At 37.8% G+C, this 19,077-nt stretch overlaps 1 protein-coding gene across 1 annotated transcript in view; it reads left to right on the top strand.

Moving 5' to 3' along the window:
- Window positions 1-17,753, top strand: part of LOC307019423 (carboxyl-terminal PDZ ligand of neuronal nitric oxide synthase protein-like) — a gene marked incomplete at its 3' end in the record, with an annotated part of 92,164 nt that extends 74,411 nt beyond the window's left edge. Inside the window, exons 3-4 of the mRNA XM_079650296.1 lie at window positions 14,246-14,338; window positions 17,691-17,753. Of these exons, the coding sequence (XP_079506422.1) occupies window positions 14,246-14,338; window positions 17,691-17,753 (156 nt within the window). The remainder of the gene's footprint in view (window positions 1-14,245; window positions 14,339-17,690) is intronic.
- Between the last annotated feature and the right edge of the window lie 1,324 nt (window positions 17,754-19,077).

The raw sequence follows: 19,077 nt of genomic DNA, 5'->3' as shown, positions 1-19,077 counted from the left end.
CCTGTGAACTCGCCTTCAAAATAATATATTATATCCTTTTCAGTTTCACAGAACACAAATTGGGTTATTTACATAATATGTTTACATGATTTTGTTGTGCAATAAAACAACCCGATCGACACACGATAAAGGAAATGTTCAAATTCGGCTCTGATCGTAGCAACACCGGGACATTCATGAGGGCATCTTAAGCCATGTTATGACCGCCGGTGGAGTTTCTCAGGCTCCGGCAGCAACTTCGTGAGCGGTGGGAAAATCTTTGGCATTTCAAAAAATTGCCGAAGGACCTTGCGAAGGTTCATTTTCGTGTTGAATTCGTGTGTCAATTTTGCCCTTCGTAAGGCCATCGTGAGGGCATCTTGTTATCATCGGTGCCATCGGGCATTCGCCCCAATCAGAGTGAGGGTGAATGCCCGATGGCACCGATGGTCACACAAAGATGACACGATTTGACAAGATGCCCTCACCAGTGCCTTACGAAGTTGCCGCTCACGAAGTTGCTGCCGGAGCCTGAGAAACTCCACCGGTGGTCATACGATGGCTTAAGATGCCCTCAAGAATGGCCCGATGTTGTTACAATCAGAGCCAAATTTGAAAATGTCCTTTATCGTGTGCCCATCGGGTGTCAATTTCGGGACAGTGTGACGCGGGCTTTAAGGACTGTCCATATTTGTGGGCTATGTAGATCGTCAGGTCAACAAAAACATCTAAGGATAATATAAAGTTAAAGTGGCTGAGTTGTGGCTATACTATATAGTATTTGTAACATACATTAATAGTGTATTCTTTAGCGTGCAACTGAGCAAGACAATCTCAGGGACAGATTAGTATCTGAATCTTTAGATCCTATCACACGATATTCCTCAGCATGTGGGTTGCCCAGTTTTCATAGCTGTTTAGACTGTTGCTTCATTCATATCTCCCTATATTGAAGGACACACAAAAGAAAATGTAATGCGATTTTAAATTGCTTTTCCATAGAACTTTAATATCTTTCTCTTGTTAGACGCTAAATGCACGGATACATTTGTATTGGTGTGTCTGTGTTCCTGTTGCGTATACTAAAATATTCTATTGAGAATTTGTGCTTCAGTTCAAAATAAATAGTTGCGTTGCTAAGATTGATGAATCATGACGGACCCTGAAGTGTCTTAAACATAAATGGTTTTGGAAAATGAAATGCCTTTTTGATAAACAACATTACTGGAGATTGAATCAGCCAGCAGTCTTTGGAGAAAAAGGGGGAGGGGGTTCGGGGCGATGTGGAACGAAAATGTAAGAGTGTGGGAGACGGTGTGTAGAGCGAGAGAGTGCAAAAGTGAAGAAGGAATATGATAAAGGGAGAGAGTAGCACTTAATGGGCCCGATGTTCCATCAAGTCTGCGGTGGGAGTAAAAAATGACATGAACATACATAGATGCACTAGAGCAGGGGTGGCCAACCCGCGCCTATCGAGCCGCATGCGGATCTTTGCCTAGTTTCATGCGGCTCTTCACTTCATATCGAATTTTATATGTGTGAGTTTGGAGGAGAGACACTGTCTCCTGACTAGTGTTGCACGGTGTACCGATACTTGAAAGGTATACCGCGATACCCTGCCGTTAAAAACGTGACGATTCCTCCGTTTCATTAGTATACGTACTTTAAGAATGACGGGGGAAAGTACTCCGGTGAGAAAGCGCAGTTTTAATAAGAGCCGTGTGTGTTCAGCGCTCTGCTTCCAGTCCCTCCCCTCTCAAGCATGGTCAAGTGCCTCCCCTCTCTCGTGCACGTGCTAGCTGTTAGAGCAGGGGTCGGCAACAGGCGGACCGCGGTCCGGATCCGGACCCAGACGCCGACATATAGGGACCCGGAGCTATAATCAATACATTAATAGGGGATTTTTCGGCGCCTCCCGCCTTTTTAACGCTGATTTGGGTGACTTGTGTAATTCGTGGAGAACCGAAGAGTTTTCGTTTTGGGGGTGGGGAGTCCGTCCGTCAGTCCGACTGACGGACAACTTCTCACTTCAAAAAAGAAGAAGAAATCTAGACCGCAAACATAATTAAACAAGCGAGTACCTGTTTTTCCTGGCCAAGGACAGGTTCCTTGAACACAACACGAGCGTAACGTCTACACGTGGTATATGTCTCGTCTGAAAGGAGTGCTGACAGAGAGCACCGGAACGCCGCTCCAGCCCTTCAAATATATGGAGCTATTTCAGGGTCATAAGTTTTGATCATTCAAAAAACTACAATTTATTTGAAAGTCCAAGTTTTCATCCTGAACTTTGAAAAATACAATGTTGTGTTCAAAACAAAAAAAAGTATTTGAAATCATTTTTCAGGTTGAATATTATTTTGATTCAGTTCAGCATTTTTTTTAATAAAATATATATTTTCATATTTCACTTTTATACACATATTTTGATCTTTGAATACTATATTATATACTAATATTTCGTTTTCAGATTCAAAACAATTATTTTTTCAGTTTCAAATCTTTTTTTTTCAGGTTTCAATCTTTTTTTCGCCTTCAGATCGTTTTCACTTTCAGATCTTTTTTTTTCGCTTTCATATCTTTTTTTTTCGCTTTCAGACTTTTGGCCCTGATGTTGCTTGGGGGGCTTACCAAAGAGTAGTTTGGCACCCTGAGTGACAGCCCTCCCTCTGTCATTACGTTCATGGATGTTAGGTAGCGCAAGAAATACAACTACACACTTTCTATACACAATACTCCCGTGATTGGTGGTAAACAAAACTGATACCAGCATCCAAGTTCCGTTAAGCGAGCTGTTGAGCATCGTAGTTGGCAACAATCAAGTTATAAGAGCAATAAACTGTGCTAGCTCTGAAATCACGTATCCGCAATCAAACGTTGTCCTTCCCCACTTCCACGTAGCTCCATGAACGCAGCATAGTATTGGCTTGGTTTTTGCGATCAGAATCTGAATACCTTTATTAGTCCCACAGGGGATACATTTACATTGTTACAGCAGACAAGAGCCAAAGAAAGCTTAATGTTACCTAAAGCATGCATACAAAAAGTATTAAAGATTAAAAAAAGAAATTATATTTTTAAAGTTACACATTTTACATAATACACACCTTGTGACAGTTCTGCGGATTTAGCAGCCAGGTATATATTGCTCAGTTTTTAACGGCATATATATTGCACATACTGCAAATATTGCACATAGTTAGTATTTATCAACAAGAGGTGTTATGGTCTGTGTTGTTTTGTGCGGGGTCTACTAAGGGCTGTGCTGGTTGTATAGTCTGACCGCTGCAGGGAGGAAGGACCTGCGGTATCTCTCCGTGAGACAGCGGGGGATGGCGTCAGGTCCACCAGAACAACCTGCTGGCTTGTTGCCGATACGTAATTTCACATTCTAACACAGTTTATTTGTACTTGATTGTTTTCAACTACGATGCTCAACAGCTCGCTTAACGGAACTTTGACGCTGGTCTCAGTTTTCTAACATCCATGAAGGCAACATGACAGAGGGAGGCCTGTCACTCAGGATGCCAAACTACTCTTTTGGTAAGCTCCCCCGATCTGAAGATGAAAAGCAATGTGAAACCTGAAAAAACAAGATTTGAAACTGAAAAAATAATTGTTTTGAATCTGAAGACGAAAAATCTGTGCTGAAAAAAATAAGGATTCAAATATCAAAATATGTATAAAAGTGAAATCTGAAAATAAATATATTATTCCAAAAAAATTGCTGAACTGAATCAAAATAATATTCAACCTGAAAAATTATTTCAAATACTTTTTTTTATTTTGAATACATCATTGTATTTTTCAAAGTTCAGGATAAAAATTTGAACTTTCAAATAAATTGTATTTTTTTGAATGATCAAAACTTATGACCCTGAAATAGCTCCATACAAATATTGCAGTACCCATAAGGAGCCGTACACATGCCGCAGTGTTTGCGTGGCTTTAGTTGTAAGCACAGTGGCGATCTGTTGTTATTAGCATCTGGTTAGCTAGCTATGCTAACGAATTTAAAGAGCTTTTCTACAACCAGGTGGAAGAGATCTCTCTCCTGAGAGGCTCAAATAACCTCAGCGCAGTGAGGTTAAGGCACACCTTGATATGATCATTATAGTTATTAATGGGACTAAATTAAAAACAGGTATAAAATACTATATGACAGTAACAAAAAAGTTGTTAAAAATGACAAGAATAGAGTTTAAAAGGTGAATGATTTGTAAAATATCCAAAAAGAAAAATCTGCTTACAGTTCTGTTTCAAATGGGTGTTGAAAGATGAATCCATAGATCTCTTCATGTTGCTCTCAAAGTGCACCAGATTGATGCTTTGAACTTCCATATTTAAAAAAAAAGTCTTCCCGGTGGAGCATGTCCCCGGACCCCCCTACAGGAGGTTAGGTCCCCCCCCCCAACTTAAATCATGTTCACATGGATAGGATACTAAATAAATGTGCACACATCTTGGTGTCAGTATCTTTCTGTTTTGGTTGTCATGCCACACCGTGCACATGCATACGTGAGTCATGGTGAGATCTCTGGATTAAGAGGTTGCTTTTTCTTTGCACAGAATGAAAGAAAGGCCAAATGATGAATGGGCTGTGAATTTAGTTTTTTTGACACCATTTCAGCTCAGATTTACAAACTCCTGGCAGGACAAGCTCGAGCTCACTTCTCGCACTGAATTTAAAAAAAGTGAGTGAACTTTAAAACTTCAATTGTTATGATGTATAAAGACTGATATTGTTATATAATCAGCTGAAACTGTTAAGTCATGATGTGAAACGGTTAACAAAGAAAAAGGGAAACTCAAGCTGCTGCTACACTTTATTTTATTTATCTAAAATTAAGCATTTTTAAGATGAACATATTTTCAAAAGCTATTTTATTTATTTTCTCTATTTTATTTTTAAATGCAGCACGAGAGGAACATTACATATATCCACAGTATTTACTGTATATCTGTATAGTTCAATGTTAATTGACAATAAATATTGTTGTTTTTGAATTGTACTTTCTTTTAATTGATTGGCAGTCAGTTGTTGATGACATGCAGACGTTGATAAAGCTGCAGGCTACTTCAATACATATCACACTAATTCATGAAGCAAGTTAGACATTTGATGTTCCGGACCTTTGCATGGGGAGATTTTCTCTAACTGGACCTCGTTGAATTTTAGTTGCATACCCCTGTGCTAGAGCATGTGAGAAAACGAGAAACATGGCTGCAAGTGGGAGTGCAACTGCCGCTGCGCCTCGGCTTGTTGACAAAAAAGACGCCAGAAGCAACATTTTGATGTATTTTAGCTATATCTCTGACAGTGAGGGCAAGCCTACGGACACCACGAGGCCTGTCTGTAAGAAATGTATTCATTTTATTTAATACGAATTCTTGTCATTTATTTAATTTATTGTTCTCATTGTTTAAAAGTGTGTGTTCTGGTTATGGTTCTGGTGTGAAATAAAGCACAATAATTACATTTAAGACTGTTTCCCTTTTTTAAAGAAAAGAATCGGAATCGCAATTTTTGACTTGGTATCGGTATCGAAACCAAAATGTTGGTATCCTGACAACACTACTCCTGACAGATAAACCTGATATTTAGTAGGTCTGTTAAGTATCGAATGCTCATAATTCTGACGTAATTTGGCCGGTCAAAGTTGTTTGGGCTCGGATAAAATTGCTCCGTTACTTTCGTCCCGTGTTACTTTAGTCCCGTGTTACTTTCATCCCGGCTCTCCCTACGTGTGTATGTGTGGTCTCAGGTGTCAGTATGAGAGGATGACAGCGCGTCTAATTTTGATGTGGCCCAAGAGCCAATCACAATAATACCTGCGATGCAGTGAATCAATCACCTTTGAGGGGGGGAAAACCTATCGTTGATTAAACACTATCCAGTGTTTCCCCTACCATTGTCTTGGAGGGGCGCTGCACCCCGCCAACGGAGTCCCACGCCCCCCCTGAAATTCAAGGTGTTTAAAAAATATATATCCCAATGCCACAAAAATGCATCAGTGACGTGATTGAAATCTTGTCTCCAGAAAACAAAAAACTGAAACAAGCGGTATCAGTTACTGTGTGTTTGATGTGGCTCTTTGCAGTAACATAGAAAACATGTGGCTCTTAACCTCTGACTGGTTGGCCACGCCTGCACTAGAGGGATCAGCAGTAAAGGAATACTATTAAGATAGATGATACGAAGAATTCAGGGGGACGAGTGTATAGCCAAGAGAAAGTGATGAAAGCGTTGTGGTTGGCAAGGAAGAGAGAAGTGTGCGGTGGTAGAAGGTAAGAAAGATGGTGTCTCTTGGTACTTACTTCGAGTGTGATCCAATCAGAAGATACAGCAGGAGCTCTTCACAGATGAGTAGATATACAACGCTGGCTGTAGAAAATCAGCTTTTTATTGAACATTTTTCTCACCTCCATTTCTGATATCTTGAAGTGGAATTGTTCAAGCTCACCCACATCTTAGGTTTCACGATCAGTATAAAGGCAGGGTTATTTAACAAATATGTGCATTGTGATAATGGTAGCATTTTTTAAACTGTATATAATTAACAATCAGACTTGGGTGTAACACGTTACAAAGTAATGAAATGATTACTGATAATCCATCATAACATTTATGGCAATAAACGTAGTTTTCATATAGAGTGTAATGAAGCTTTTGGTTTGGGAAAACTGCGTGTGCATCACTCTCACTCCTCAATGGTAATGTTTAGGTGAATTTAGGAACTCCCCCTCGATTCTATTGGCTCTAACGGTTAAAAAGTGGTGTCAATCATCAAAATCGACCAATACGGCAAATACACCCAAATGTAGTTTTTTTTCACTTTTTGAAAAACAGGCTCAGGGCTTAACAGGTTAAAACAAAATGCACCCTTCATTTTAGGGTTGGTTATAATGCCATACAATTCATCACCTTACATTTTTCCCCATCTTGTCGAATATCCCATTTTGTCATGCTGTTATTTTTTATAGTTGTCGATTTTTCTTTTCAATACATGTTTTTTTATTTTTTACTCTGCTGCACATGCTGCAATGGAAAAGTTATGTCTTGTACACTGTATGTCACAGTGCAATAGGGAGGTAACACTGCACTAATGAGAACAGAGGTGCACTTGTTTCTTCCTGTGGTTAAAACTGGGGAAAGTAAACCTTTCATGTTGCACTGTGGAGGTCCGGCTATTCCTCTAACAGCTTTGATTGTTGGTTTTTCCGTCACCGCCTGGCTGTCATCGTGCTGGGGGAAGTGTTGGAGGTATTATTGTCTGCTTCCTCTTTCCTGTTGATTTAAGGTCGCTCTCATTGGCTCCCGGTTCTCAGGTGTACCTGCAGTCGGTCCAATGAGTCCAGTTATCTGGCTTTCTTTTGATGTAGTGTGCAAATGACAGCTGCCTGTGGTGTCTTTGATTATTCAACCATTGACCCAAACCAACAAATTCAAAGCGACAGAATATCTAATGCTGTTTGAGTTATACCTCATATGAGCTTTTCAAAGTAAAGGTAAGGTAATTACTGATTCTTGTACACCTCTGAACTTTAATTTTGTTTGATTCTAAGAGCATGAAGCATTTAATAACTCCAGCTTCAATGGTTTTTGCAGCTGTTGATTCAAATAATTAAACACATATTTCAAAAGTCGTTCTGCGAAGGCTGCCCTTAAAGATTTACAAACGGATCAGTGTAATGAACCCCTCAATCACACTGTTATCCATATAGGATATTCCACAAGTTAGTAACAGATCATTAGCTCTTCCAGACATCCCCTACGGATCTAGGCTACATTAAATATTTTTAAAACGACTACAGGGAGACCAGCAACCTTATTATAAATGTTCTACTGGCTGAAGGATTGATGTAGCATGAAACTTGTAAAGAGTACAGGAAGAAAAAAATCTTCATATGGATATGAGGGGAACATAGTCCTGACTATGAGCAGTAACTTGAGGTGCTCTGTGAAGGTTAAACCCACATGCTTTTCACTTCATCAAGCACCTAATGACAACACGACACTTTGCACGTTTAAGGGACCTTGACTTTCCGTTTTTTGTAATTATGAGCTTAATGATCTGCGCTGTTAATTAAACTTCATATTCTCAGTAAATGATCGTTTCCTCCCTCCACCACCTCACCTTCTCACTCTTTGTCTCCTTTTCTCTCTTTTTTTCTTCTTTATAATCCTTTACAGCACTCTTTATCCCTTTCCCTCTTTCTAGAATAGAAATTGAGATAAATCCAATGCTCATTATTGGCCGGGAGGGAAGTGCAGCTTCTTGCTAGAAATAGTTGATATTGTATATTTTTTATAATATTTAATGTATTCAATAATATTTTTTGTTTTTCATAATTTTGACCAAATACCTCAATATCGATATTGTGACAATATTGTAGAATTGACTAATGATGCTTTACTAAAAAATATTCACACAATGAGATTGTTGATACAAAATCATCAGTAATGTGGATATAATGACTTTGTCTGTAAAACAACTAACATGAAATATAAATACAAAATGACCTTACTTCGTATTAATGCAGTCTTTAAAACCAGGAAAAATACTACATTTAAGCCGTTTTACATCACTGTCATTGTAATATGACTGTTATATTTTCTGGTAAGATGTGCACATATTGCTTTAACCGCTAGTGTTTATATAAATATTCTTTAAGGACATTATCGGACATTTCCCTTAATTTTTTTTTTTTATAGAAGTATATTTTTTTATTTGATATTTATTATTGTGTTGCATTAACTTTCAATTGTGGTTATATAAACATTTGTATTCATCTTTTAATGTATCTAATATTTTATCTCATTCTCAAATGGAGCAACTTAAAAAAAATCTATTTCCATAAAATTCCATATATATATATATAAAAGTATTCTGAATCTGATATTATGATAAGCTAACATAATACCTACATATATCATTATAACAATATAATATTGATTACTAAGCCCTACTTCTAGGCTGAGTGTGCGCTCACATTGTCTGCCGTTAGTTGACCTCAGCTGAGTTTTGTTTGCGTGTGTGTGTGTCTGAATGTTTATTTGAATCCTTTATTTCACCCCTCTTCCATTCAGCCTCCCTGAATGAACTGTGATCATCCACAAAAGCCTTTTATTGTGCTCTCCGGACTCCCTGTTGATATTTCTGCTAGTGTAAATAAAACCGCTGGCTGAGGACGTTATTGTGGCTGTTTGGCGTCTTTGTTGCCAATATGATGGATTTGACTGGAAACAGGAGGAAAAGGACCTTTAGGAAATAATGGCCAGTTTATCAGGAAATGTTTGCTGCATATTTGAGACAGACTTATTTGCATGATGGATGGGCCTATTCTCGGACTTCAATTTTCATTTAATTTCTCTTTGTTTACATAGACGCTAATAACCTGTCAGTGCTTTGCATACAGACATGATTCACCTATATACTGCTGCACACAAGCACGTCCTGTTTACTGCTACCCAGAGCAGAAAAACACAGGAACAACTCCATGGTTGAACAATACCAGTTATACCTGGGTTTATTGTGTTCTTAATCATATGCAGATTTTCATTATTGTCAAATGTAAAAACGAAAACGTACCTATAATTGCCTCCATCACCTATTTTTTTTATAATCAATTAATCTTTCGTTAATCTGGTCATTTGATAAACAAACCTAACTTGACTTCACTGGCTTCGCTAAACATTTCCTTCTCCTTTGCATGGTGTTAGCCAAAGCCAATCATTTAAATCAATTCCCAAGTCACCCTCAATTCTTTCATTTCTGTTCAGTTCAGTTTCTAAATGGGTTATCTTTAAAAAACAAAAATACTGCACCAATGACTTAAAATGTATACCAACTACAATGGCGTGAAGTGTATAATTGTCTGAAATACATGCGAGTAATTTTACATAAAAGTAATTGTAACAATTGTGACAAACGTTTCGGAAATATGTTTTAAAAAATGTATGTCTGTTAATTATTATCCAAAACATTTGTGAGAAATGTAACAATTCTGAAGGACCACAGCCTTGCAGTTGTGTACATGTAAAACATGACATGCTTTGAGTGAGTAAAATAAAGAACTTAATGTACAGAGGACATCAGTCATAAGAATCAGCATCTGGGCCCTTGCTGTGTGTAACTGCAGATGATTGAGTCTGCAGTTAAAATGTTTTGAAAATCTGTCAAATTTAATAGCATTTTAGTTGTAAATTCAGGAGTGTCATCCATCAGCGACATTAGGGACTATCCTAAATAAATCCTAACTGTGTTGTGAGCTGTTATGCGAGCTCGTTAAAACACCTTTTTGTGGAGAGGTGCTGCATTTAGGGAAAAGTCAGACTAAATAAATTACCGGTTATGTCAAATAAATGCCTGTGCGATTCCACAAGTGCAGCACTTTCTGTTATACAAGTATTTTAAATGCTACCATTTAAATCCTTATGTAACACAGATAGATGCAGTGATGAGATTTTACATTTAAATCATATCGCTGCTGTGTCTGTAGCTGCGTGTGGATTTAATGACGGGCCCTATCAGACAGAAATAGACAAACGTATTATAGTGAAGTGCTTTTTCCCGTATTGTGCTGCATACAGTCTTAGCCTGCATAACGTCTGTTTGATTGCAGCTGTAATCATCTCCATGGAGGTCAATCAGGCCATCCATCCTGCATACCAACGTTTAAACCTTGCACAAGCAGCACAGTCAACATTACAGCTGATTAAAACAGTCCCATAAAGACGCTCATAAATGTCAAAACACATAAACACTTACACACTTTGAGACAAGAACCAAATGGTATGAGTGCTCCAACTCTCTCTATATTACTCTCTGATATACTCTGGGGAGTGTACTGTATATGCGTGTGCATCTCCTGTTCTTTAATAAAGGTATCAACAGGTTGTTGAGTATAGTGGTACAAATAAATGCTAATAAGGCTTTGTAAAATAAATCATCATTATTTCAGTCCATTCCTCCAAACAGTAATTGGATGCAAATAAAGGTCAACTGCCCTGCTGACGTTCTTTGTGCCAGCTGTGTTTGTTGCTGTTTGTTACATGACCTAATTTTCTAGACCTTCACGCTTAATTGTGTAAAATTGCCCCTCAGAATTCAAATTATTATTAAGCATCATAATAGTAATTTGTGTTGTGTGTGCATATGTAGGTGAATATATGATAGGTTGTGATGTGCTACTTTTACTTATTGTAGGCTACTGTTTGATTTTGATTGATTTTGATGCCAATATTGTTGTACTTCTACTTGCGTTTTCTACCTTCAACAGACCAATTCTTCTCTGTGGTATTACTACTATTACTTAGGTAAAATATCTATGAACTTCAGCCACCACTGATTCTACATAAAACAATCCAATATCACCATTACAGCTAATGTTGTGATGGAAAACCAGCTTATCTTACATGTTTTCCTTTTTAGTTAAAGGACTTTAGTTATTATGCTTTTTGGGTTTTTCCTTTTCCTGTGTGTTATATACGTTTTTTTGTATGTAAATGGTCTTCAGAATCTTAAATCCCAAAGTTCCTTTCAGAGGGCGTTTCTCAAAATACCAATATGAAGCAGAAAATGAGCACAATAACATTCGAGCATTTGAATTATGTATTATTTATCTATAAAAAGACTGAAGTTGCATACTCTAAAATCCACAAGATCCACATTTCTTTCTTCTAAACAATCTATTGCTTTACTTATAGCACCTGACTGCACACAACTTTCCAAAGCAGGTCAGGATCTGCTGGAACGTTCAAATCGATGGGTCCCTCAAAGGACCCTTGTCAAACTTTGCATTATTTTGGTCCACCAGAAAACCCCAAAAAACACAAACAGCCTGGTCTGCATATCTTTTTCTTGGCTGAAAACTGGCTCAGCGTTGTTTTAACTTTACGAACAGTCTGATTTATTGGTTTGCGCTTATGATCCCAGCAATGGTAAGCAGAAATATTCAAAGTTAACATCTTGGAGTTTGCTCTACAGATAAAGCGATACTTAAGAAACCAGTTTTTCTCTTCATCTAATTCTCCATAACTGAAGAACACTTGAAAATGTGTTAATGCTGATATAAACCTACTTCACTGCTCTCATGTGGACCCAAATGCAACCACATTAGATCAAATCAAGACCTTAAAAAGACCAACAAAACACAGCAAAGGACAGAGAGTGCGACTGACTGACAGATTCATGTGTTGATAGCTGATTCAGTGAAAAGGATAAACACCATCAGAAGTTTATCTTCAGCAGCAGTGTGACCCTGCAGATTTTGTTTGCAACCAGTGCTGCCAGAAACTTTCAAAAGTGACCTTGAACAATCACTTGAAGCTGCCAAAGCTCAATCAGCTTTAAAAAACCTGTGGTGGCCTCACTCAAACGATGGCTTGAGATATAGACGTTTGTCAGCTTGTCTGAACAAAGTACTGTCTCAATGCTGTTGCCATTTCCTTGCCGCCGTAAGTTTGAATTGTCTCACTTCCTTGCACCGAATAGATTCCCCACGAGCATCGATACCTGGGAACATAATTGAAATTCAGGCAAATGAGATGAATCTTGCATCATCTCAGGGATGGAAAACTTTTATGACCAAGACTTTTTTTTTTACATAAACATTGCAGGCAAGTGAAGTTTTAATGAGCGTCCACTCCACTTTCACAAGCATCGTAATGTTTCACCCAGCAGGACACGGCAACTAGCCAACTCTGTGAGAGTGCTGAACGACAGAATAGACGGTACTTGGAGCTAATGTCTCTCCTGGCTAGTGTAACAGGTGCTTCTATACAACTCAATTACATCCTACTCATTCAGAACAACATCAGCATGCAGAGAATTGCGGCTAAGGGAGGTAGGGTTTGCATATACCCTTGCACTGGCATATTATTCTTCTAAAACATTAAAGCCACTCTTCACACATGCGTTGTATTGATATTCAAACGCTGACCTTGCTCACAGCTCTGTTAGAGGCAGTGGAGACAATGAAGGTTGTCTCAGTCTGATCTTTGGTGTATACATTGACTTTGACATAGGTCTGCATGCCATGCTGTGTTCTTTCGGCGGGGCTCTTTGTCATTTGCTTTGACAAATCGATTCAACATACACGACACGTCAAAAGTTGAATTCGAGTGGAGGGGAATAACTGCTTTATTTTGTTTCTTCAATGGCAACGTGTAAAAGAAGTTCAATTCAATAAGTGACTGTTTAAATGTTACTTTACACAAATGTAATGGTGGACTTTTTTGTCTGCTATTAGCCTCCTAGCAGCTTAACTCAAGTACTGTCTGGGTCAAGTGCCTTTCTCAAAGGAGTCTTATGCTCATTGAGTTTTTCCTGCCAACTTTAAATGATCCCTCCTCTGCACTTACACAGCAGGGTTTTGAACCTCAGTACGTTTTAAATACTGTAGCAAGGATTCGAGAAATCTTTAACTACAGAAAGGTGCCATATAAATGCTTGGCATATAAATGTCTTATTGTATAGTTTGACGGTCATGGCGTGCAATTTTGTCTGCAGTAGGTTGCCATCATACAAACATATTCCAAGATCTCCAATAAAACGTATAGATATCAACAAAGCCCGTGCTACTTGGCTGCACCTATTGATTATCTTTGGTATATTCATTTCTAGATTAATGGTCTAGAAAAAGTCAGTTCCTAAAAGTTTTTGATGTCTTGTTTTTTCAGTTAAAAACCCAAAGGTATTATCTGTAATATGATATAAAACGGAAAAATGCATATTTGTTTTGCTGAAAACAGCCATTGCCATTTTAGCATGAATTAAAAGTGATTATAATTATCATCTAAATAATTCTCAATTACTTTCTGTTAATTTACCAATCTATAATTCTCTTTTATACAACGTATTCAAAATATAAGGCAATTTTAAATAATAATAACTATAACATATTTATTTCCTCCTTTTTCAGGCTTTTAAGAGAAAGTTAGCAAACTTAGTTATCAATATGTAACAACTTTTCCAATGTTAACATCATCATCTGTTGCTGTAAAAGTCCCCTGTAACACAGGATGTCATGGCCTTAACTACATGTAAAGATGGATGGCGCAAAAAAAAAGACAAACTGCGTTTCAACATTTATTCTGATACTATTATTAAGTTATTTAATTTTTTTTTTTTCTGCACCCACATGACTCACCAAAAAGTTCAAGCAATGTTTTAAATATCTGAGTCTTTAGCAACGTCACTGTCTACATTTGAACCCCCAACAAATAGTAATGTATTGCTGTCTGTCTGTCTTGTTTCAACAGTATGAGTTCAAGGTGAAAAACATCAAGAAGAAAAAAGTCAACATCGTGGTGTCTGTAGACGGTGTGAGAGTGGGCTTGAGGAAAAAGAAAAAAGTGAGTGACCTTTTCTTTTGTTTGAACTGTATATTCTCTCTCATCTTCTTATTTGGTGAATTTGATATGTTTTGGTAGTTATTTAGTCAGATTTGAAAGCAGGAGGTTTTGATCCTCAAGTCCTATAAAAGGGTATTCTTTCAAGATAAAGACACATCTGAATATGATTGTACTAATGTTCAATAGTCATATGACTACTGAACATTAGTACAATCATATTCAGTCTCTTTTTTTACTTTCTCATCATAAGTTTATATGAAGTTTGTTTAATGAAATAAACCTTTTTTAATCCATTAAGCTTATACACTTTGTCATAATGATAATAATTTCTTGCTTTCATAGGTCATGATTATAAGAACATCTTTAATCTTACAAGTCCTAACTGTAACTGCATCCGGGTTAGATTCACACCCTTGACCCTTTGCTACATGTTGTCCCTTCGCTTTCCTCCTTTTCCTTTAACTGGTTGGATCATGTTGAGTCTCAAAATGCTTGGTGACACAAGCACTCAAAACAAGATCAACAAGTGGAAAAGCATCCTCGCAAGGGACCTATTTTCTCTGCATATGGATAAGAGACAAGTTCAGTACATCTTCTACCAAAACCATGGGCTCTTACAGTGAATTGAACAACATTGAAGACAGGTACAGGTACAATAGAGGGTCAGGCTCATAGACAAGACTGTGACAGTTCAATAAAGACATGAAGATGGTAGAGCTTGACAAAAATATGGTTTCATTGATGCCATAGGGTTGTTTGGGCTAAAGTGCCAATCCAAATGAATTGCCTGCATCCTGTTAGTGACAGGAGGTGGTGATCGATCCTCCTCTTCATTACTGGAATGGAGACTTTAAAAGGTAGGACAAGGGTCCTGAGAGGAATTTAAAATATTGGGGAAGATAAAAAAACGGAGAGTTGCTGAAAAGCAAAGAGACGGGATGAAAAGAGAGGAAAGAGTTTAAAGATGAGACGCACGAGCAAAGATAAACCTGAAGAAGCTGAAGTAGAGGAGTGTTGAGACAAGTTGATCTGTGGTTCCTGGTGGGGACAGCTGTAATGCTCAGAGACAATCCGGCGTCGAGAATCACAGAGACTCTGACAGGTGGATGGAAACAAACAGAAACCACTTAGTATTTCCGTCCATGCTCCTCAGCAAGCGTTTAGTTTTTCATCTTCATTGATCCAGACTTGAAACCATTCACTGTCGTTCAAGGTTCCAGGCTGCTCTGCTGGAACAAGCTGGACCCAGCTTGAGTCTTTTTAAAATGTGTTTTAATATTAATAAAACAAGCAGTGACTGTCAACCATCATCTTGTGTGAGAACGGTTCAGAAGGATAACAGTCTGCTGGGACAGGAACTCTTGAGTTGTTTTTACTAGATTGAATATTTGTAGGAATAGCTCAAAGATCTGATTCAGTGTTGACATGTTGGTGCAAAAAGATCAACCGATTGTTTTAACCCTTTAGGAAGTCACATCTTATTGCTTTCTTAGTGGAAAAGAACATAAATAGACTCCTGATTATGTGTTGATATTCTCTGCATTGAATGCCATGTTCAGATGCAGAGAATATTCCCTCTAAATTCTGCACAAACTCGCTCCATTAGCTCCATTGGTTTCCTCCTAAAATGATAAAAGTATTACATTAACATTGACGGAACTAGACCTTTTTTATTAGTGACTATTAAAATAATGTATTTCCATTTTAGTGCTGCAGTTTGAAGGACATCTGTTGAAAAGGTAATAAAAATACTTGAGTTACTCTCTATTGGCTAACCGGTTAATTAACATAAATAATCAAAACAATTGGATCATCAAGGACCTCTCTATTGAATGAATGTTACAAAGGGCTATGTATTGAACTCCACTTGTAATTGCACGCAGATGTACACCACGGACATACATTAGGGTCTCATTAAAAGGAGTCTTAATTGAGTTGTCTGAACGGTCCTCTCAGGAGAAGCTTATTCATTACACAATTATACATGCTCAGTCATGTAAGTGTGTGCGCCAACTTTAGTGTGTGAACAGTAATCTGCGTGAATGGTACATGATATGTAGAATATGTGGATTATTGCTACGACCCCCATATCGGACAGCTGGGTCTCCTGGATTTTGCAGTTTTGGCCATATTTAGCATAAACTTCTACATGTATTTCGAGAAAGGACCTGCATCAAAACGTATTTCTCACTGTGGCGATGTCTTGCATCCTGTCTTACAGTGTTAAAGGGGCCCATTTATACTCATTTTCAGGTTCACATGTTTTGCCTCTACCGTGAAGTGTTAAATGCTGTTCTCAAAAAGTGCTTTACTTTTCCCATACTGCCTTTGCTTCAGCACCTTTTTTTACCCTCTATCAAGAATAAGGGCCTTCGCTGATTGATTGGTTAAATGCTCTTCTGTGATTGGTCAACAGCATGGTGTGGTATCTTGCATCATTAGATTCAAAGCCCAAACTGTCTTACAAGGCAGAATATCAACGAACATGTAACATAGACGTGAGACCAAATCAACAAATGATAGGAAGACATAAATAGTATTTTCTGTTTGCCTGCATACTTGACATGAATAGGATAAAGGCATCTCATATTGTAGGCTATGCATACATGTGACATTCATCTGTACTCAGAGCACAAACTGACAGTCAAATAGGCTATGCCCTGCAAAACCATGGCAACCTGGTGAAATACCAATTTTTTAGGGAGTTTTGTTGAAAAACATTGATGATATAATTAAAGTAAAGATTGAAATTGGAATTTCTCAAGAGAGATATAATGGGAAGGAAGTGTTTATACAAATGTCCCTTCTGTCTTGTATTGGCTGATGAGGTATATATTAAAGCCATCATCGAAGGTTCAGTGTCAAATTAAGCGGCGGTCTTGAATGAAAGGCCGCTCGATAGAAGGATGTTGTGCCTTCGATCGTTTTCTCATCCCGTTTGTCTTGCTGGCCCGAAATCGGAAATGTCAAGAGTGATGGTCAGCAATCTATTTACATCTCTGAGAGCCTCGGAGGCGAAGAAAGAACAGAGATAGGAGTGATTGACTGATTGAGTAAACAGAACACTGTGGAGATAGAAATCAATATGAATAATTCCCGCTCGCTGCTCATGTGTTGACATTTTGATCATGGCATTAAACTGGAAGGTAAATTGAAACCGATGGCCGGATCAAAGTAGAACTAAAAATAAATGTTATCTTATCTCCACACATAGATATTATTTTATACAGTTCACTTTGGATTTTAAGACAATGGGCATAAACAGATTAAGTCCCCTTACTTCAGTCTTTTGCTTACTTATTTAAAATCTTACATTTTGTTTGAACTTACTGTTTTGTTTCTGTTTCCACAGAGGAAGGAGTGGACGTGGGATGAGAGCAAGATGATGGTGATGCAGGATCCCATTTACAGGTAAGGAGACCACAAGGTGTATTTTAAATATAAAATGTCATATTTCTTCCCCATAGAGAAATACTATTTTTTATTTTTTTATTTTATGAACTTTGGTCCTCATTGGGCTTCTTTCAAACACGTTTTAATCCAAACTTGACTAAATTCAGTGTTGTGTCTCAGAAAATAAGAATCCTTTTTCCCTGTCAGTGCAAGCGTTGACATTTTGAAGAAATAATTAAATTGTAGTTTGTTAATGAAACATTTTACTGACTCAAGGACAGGACAGCACGAAGATGTTATAAAGAAAATGCTGCATAAACATATCAGAGACATTCATTACAGACATTCAGAGATGGGGTCTATGACTCTGCCGAACAGTTAATTCATTTTGAATATGGTACTTTGAGAAAAATCTATTTTGCAGAAACTTCAATACATGCTGTATATTAATAATGCATGTAATAAATGAGCAGACCAATTATGATGATACATCTCCTTACATGTAAAAGTGCTATTGTTACCTTTCCAATAGTGACACATAATGTTATGTTTTCATTAGGGCCGGGACTTTAACGCGTTAATTAAGATGAATTAATTACACAAAAATTAACGCGTTAAAAAAATTAACGCATTTTAATCGCACTTATTTTTGCACCGCGGAACGTTTCTCACTGGATGAGTTTCAGGGGTACCGATTATACTGGAGCACCAACTAACGTTAATGACTTCAAACAACAACAAACCACAGTGAACAATAGTCAAACATGAACGAACAAGCTGATGAGACCGCTTTGGTAGGCCCCGTGGATGGGACATTTTGTTTTAAAAAACGGACGGATGGAAGCCTCGATAAGAGCACGGTTGTTTGCAAATTATGCAAAAAGGAATTTGCATATCACCGCAGCACATCAAGCCTCAAGCATCACCTCAATGCAAAACATATAGCAGCTAGCCTGGAAGCTAGCGTGGACGTTAGCCCGACTCGGAGTACAAGGACCCACACCCAATTCGCATTGATCAAACAGTGGCCTATGCAACAGAGAGATTTTATTTTTCATCAGGATATTGGAAGAATAGGAGGGATTGAGGTCAATCACTGGCACTTTTTTATTTGTATTTTAAATGGTACACTTTATGTTGAACTATTTATTACGTTGTTGGTGCAACTTGCACTTTATGTTGAACTGTTTATTGTTTTGGCCAAGGTTATTGAGAGAGTTGGACTGAAATGTATTAGATTTTTTAAATCAACTGTTGGTAAATCAACAAAGTCTGTTATGGCCTCTGAAGCATCAGAGAGATGTTTTCTAATAGTCAGGGTTTCCAATGTTCTGAATGTACTTGAA

The sequence above is a fragment of the Notothenia rossii genome (assembly GCF_949606895.1).
Source record: "Notothenia rossii genome assembly, chromosome: 1".
Lineage (NCBI taxonomy): Eukaryota > Metazoa > Chordata > Actinopteri > Perciformes > Nototheniidae > Notothenia > Notothenia rossii.
The sequence above is the reverse complement of the archived record's forward strand: the minus strand, read 5'-3'. Positions and strand labels throughout refer to the sequence as shown.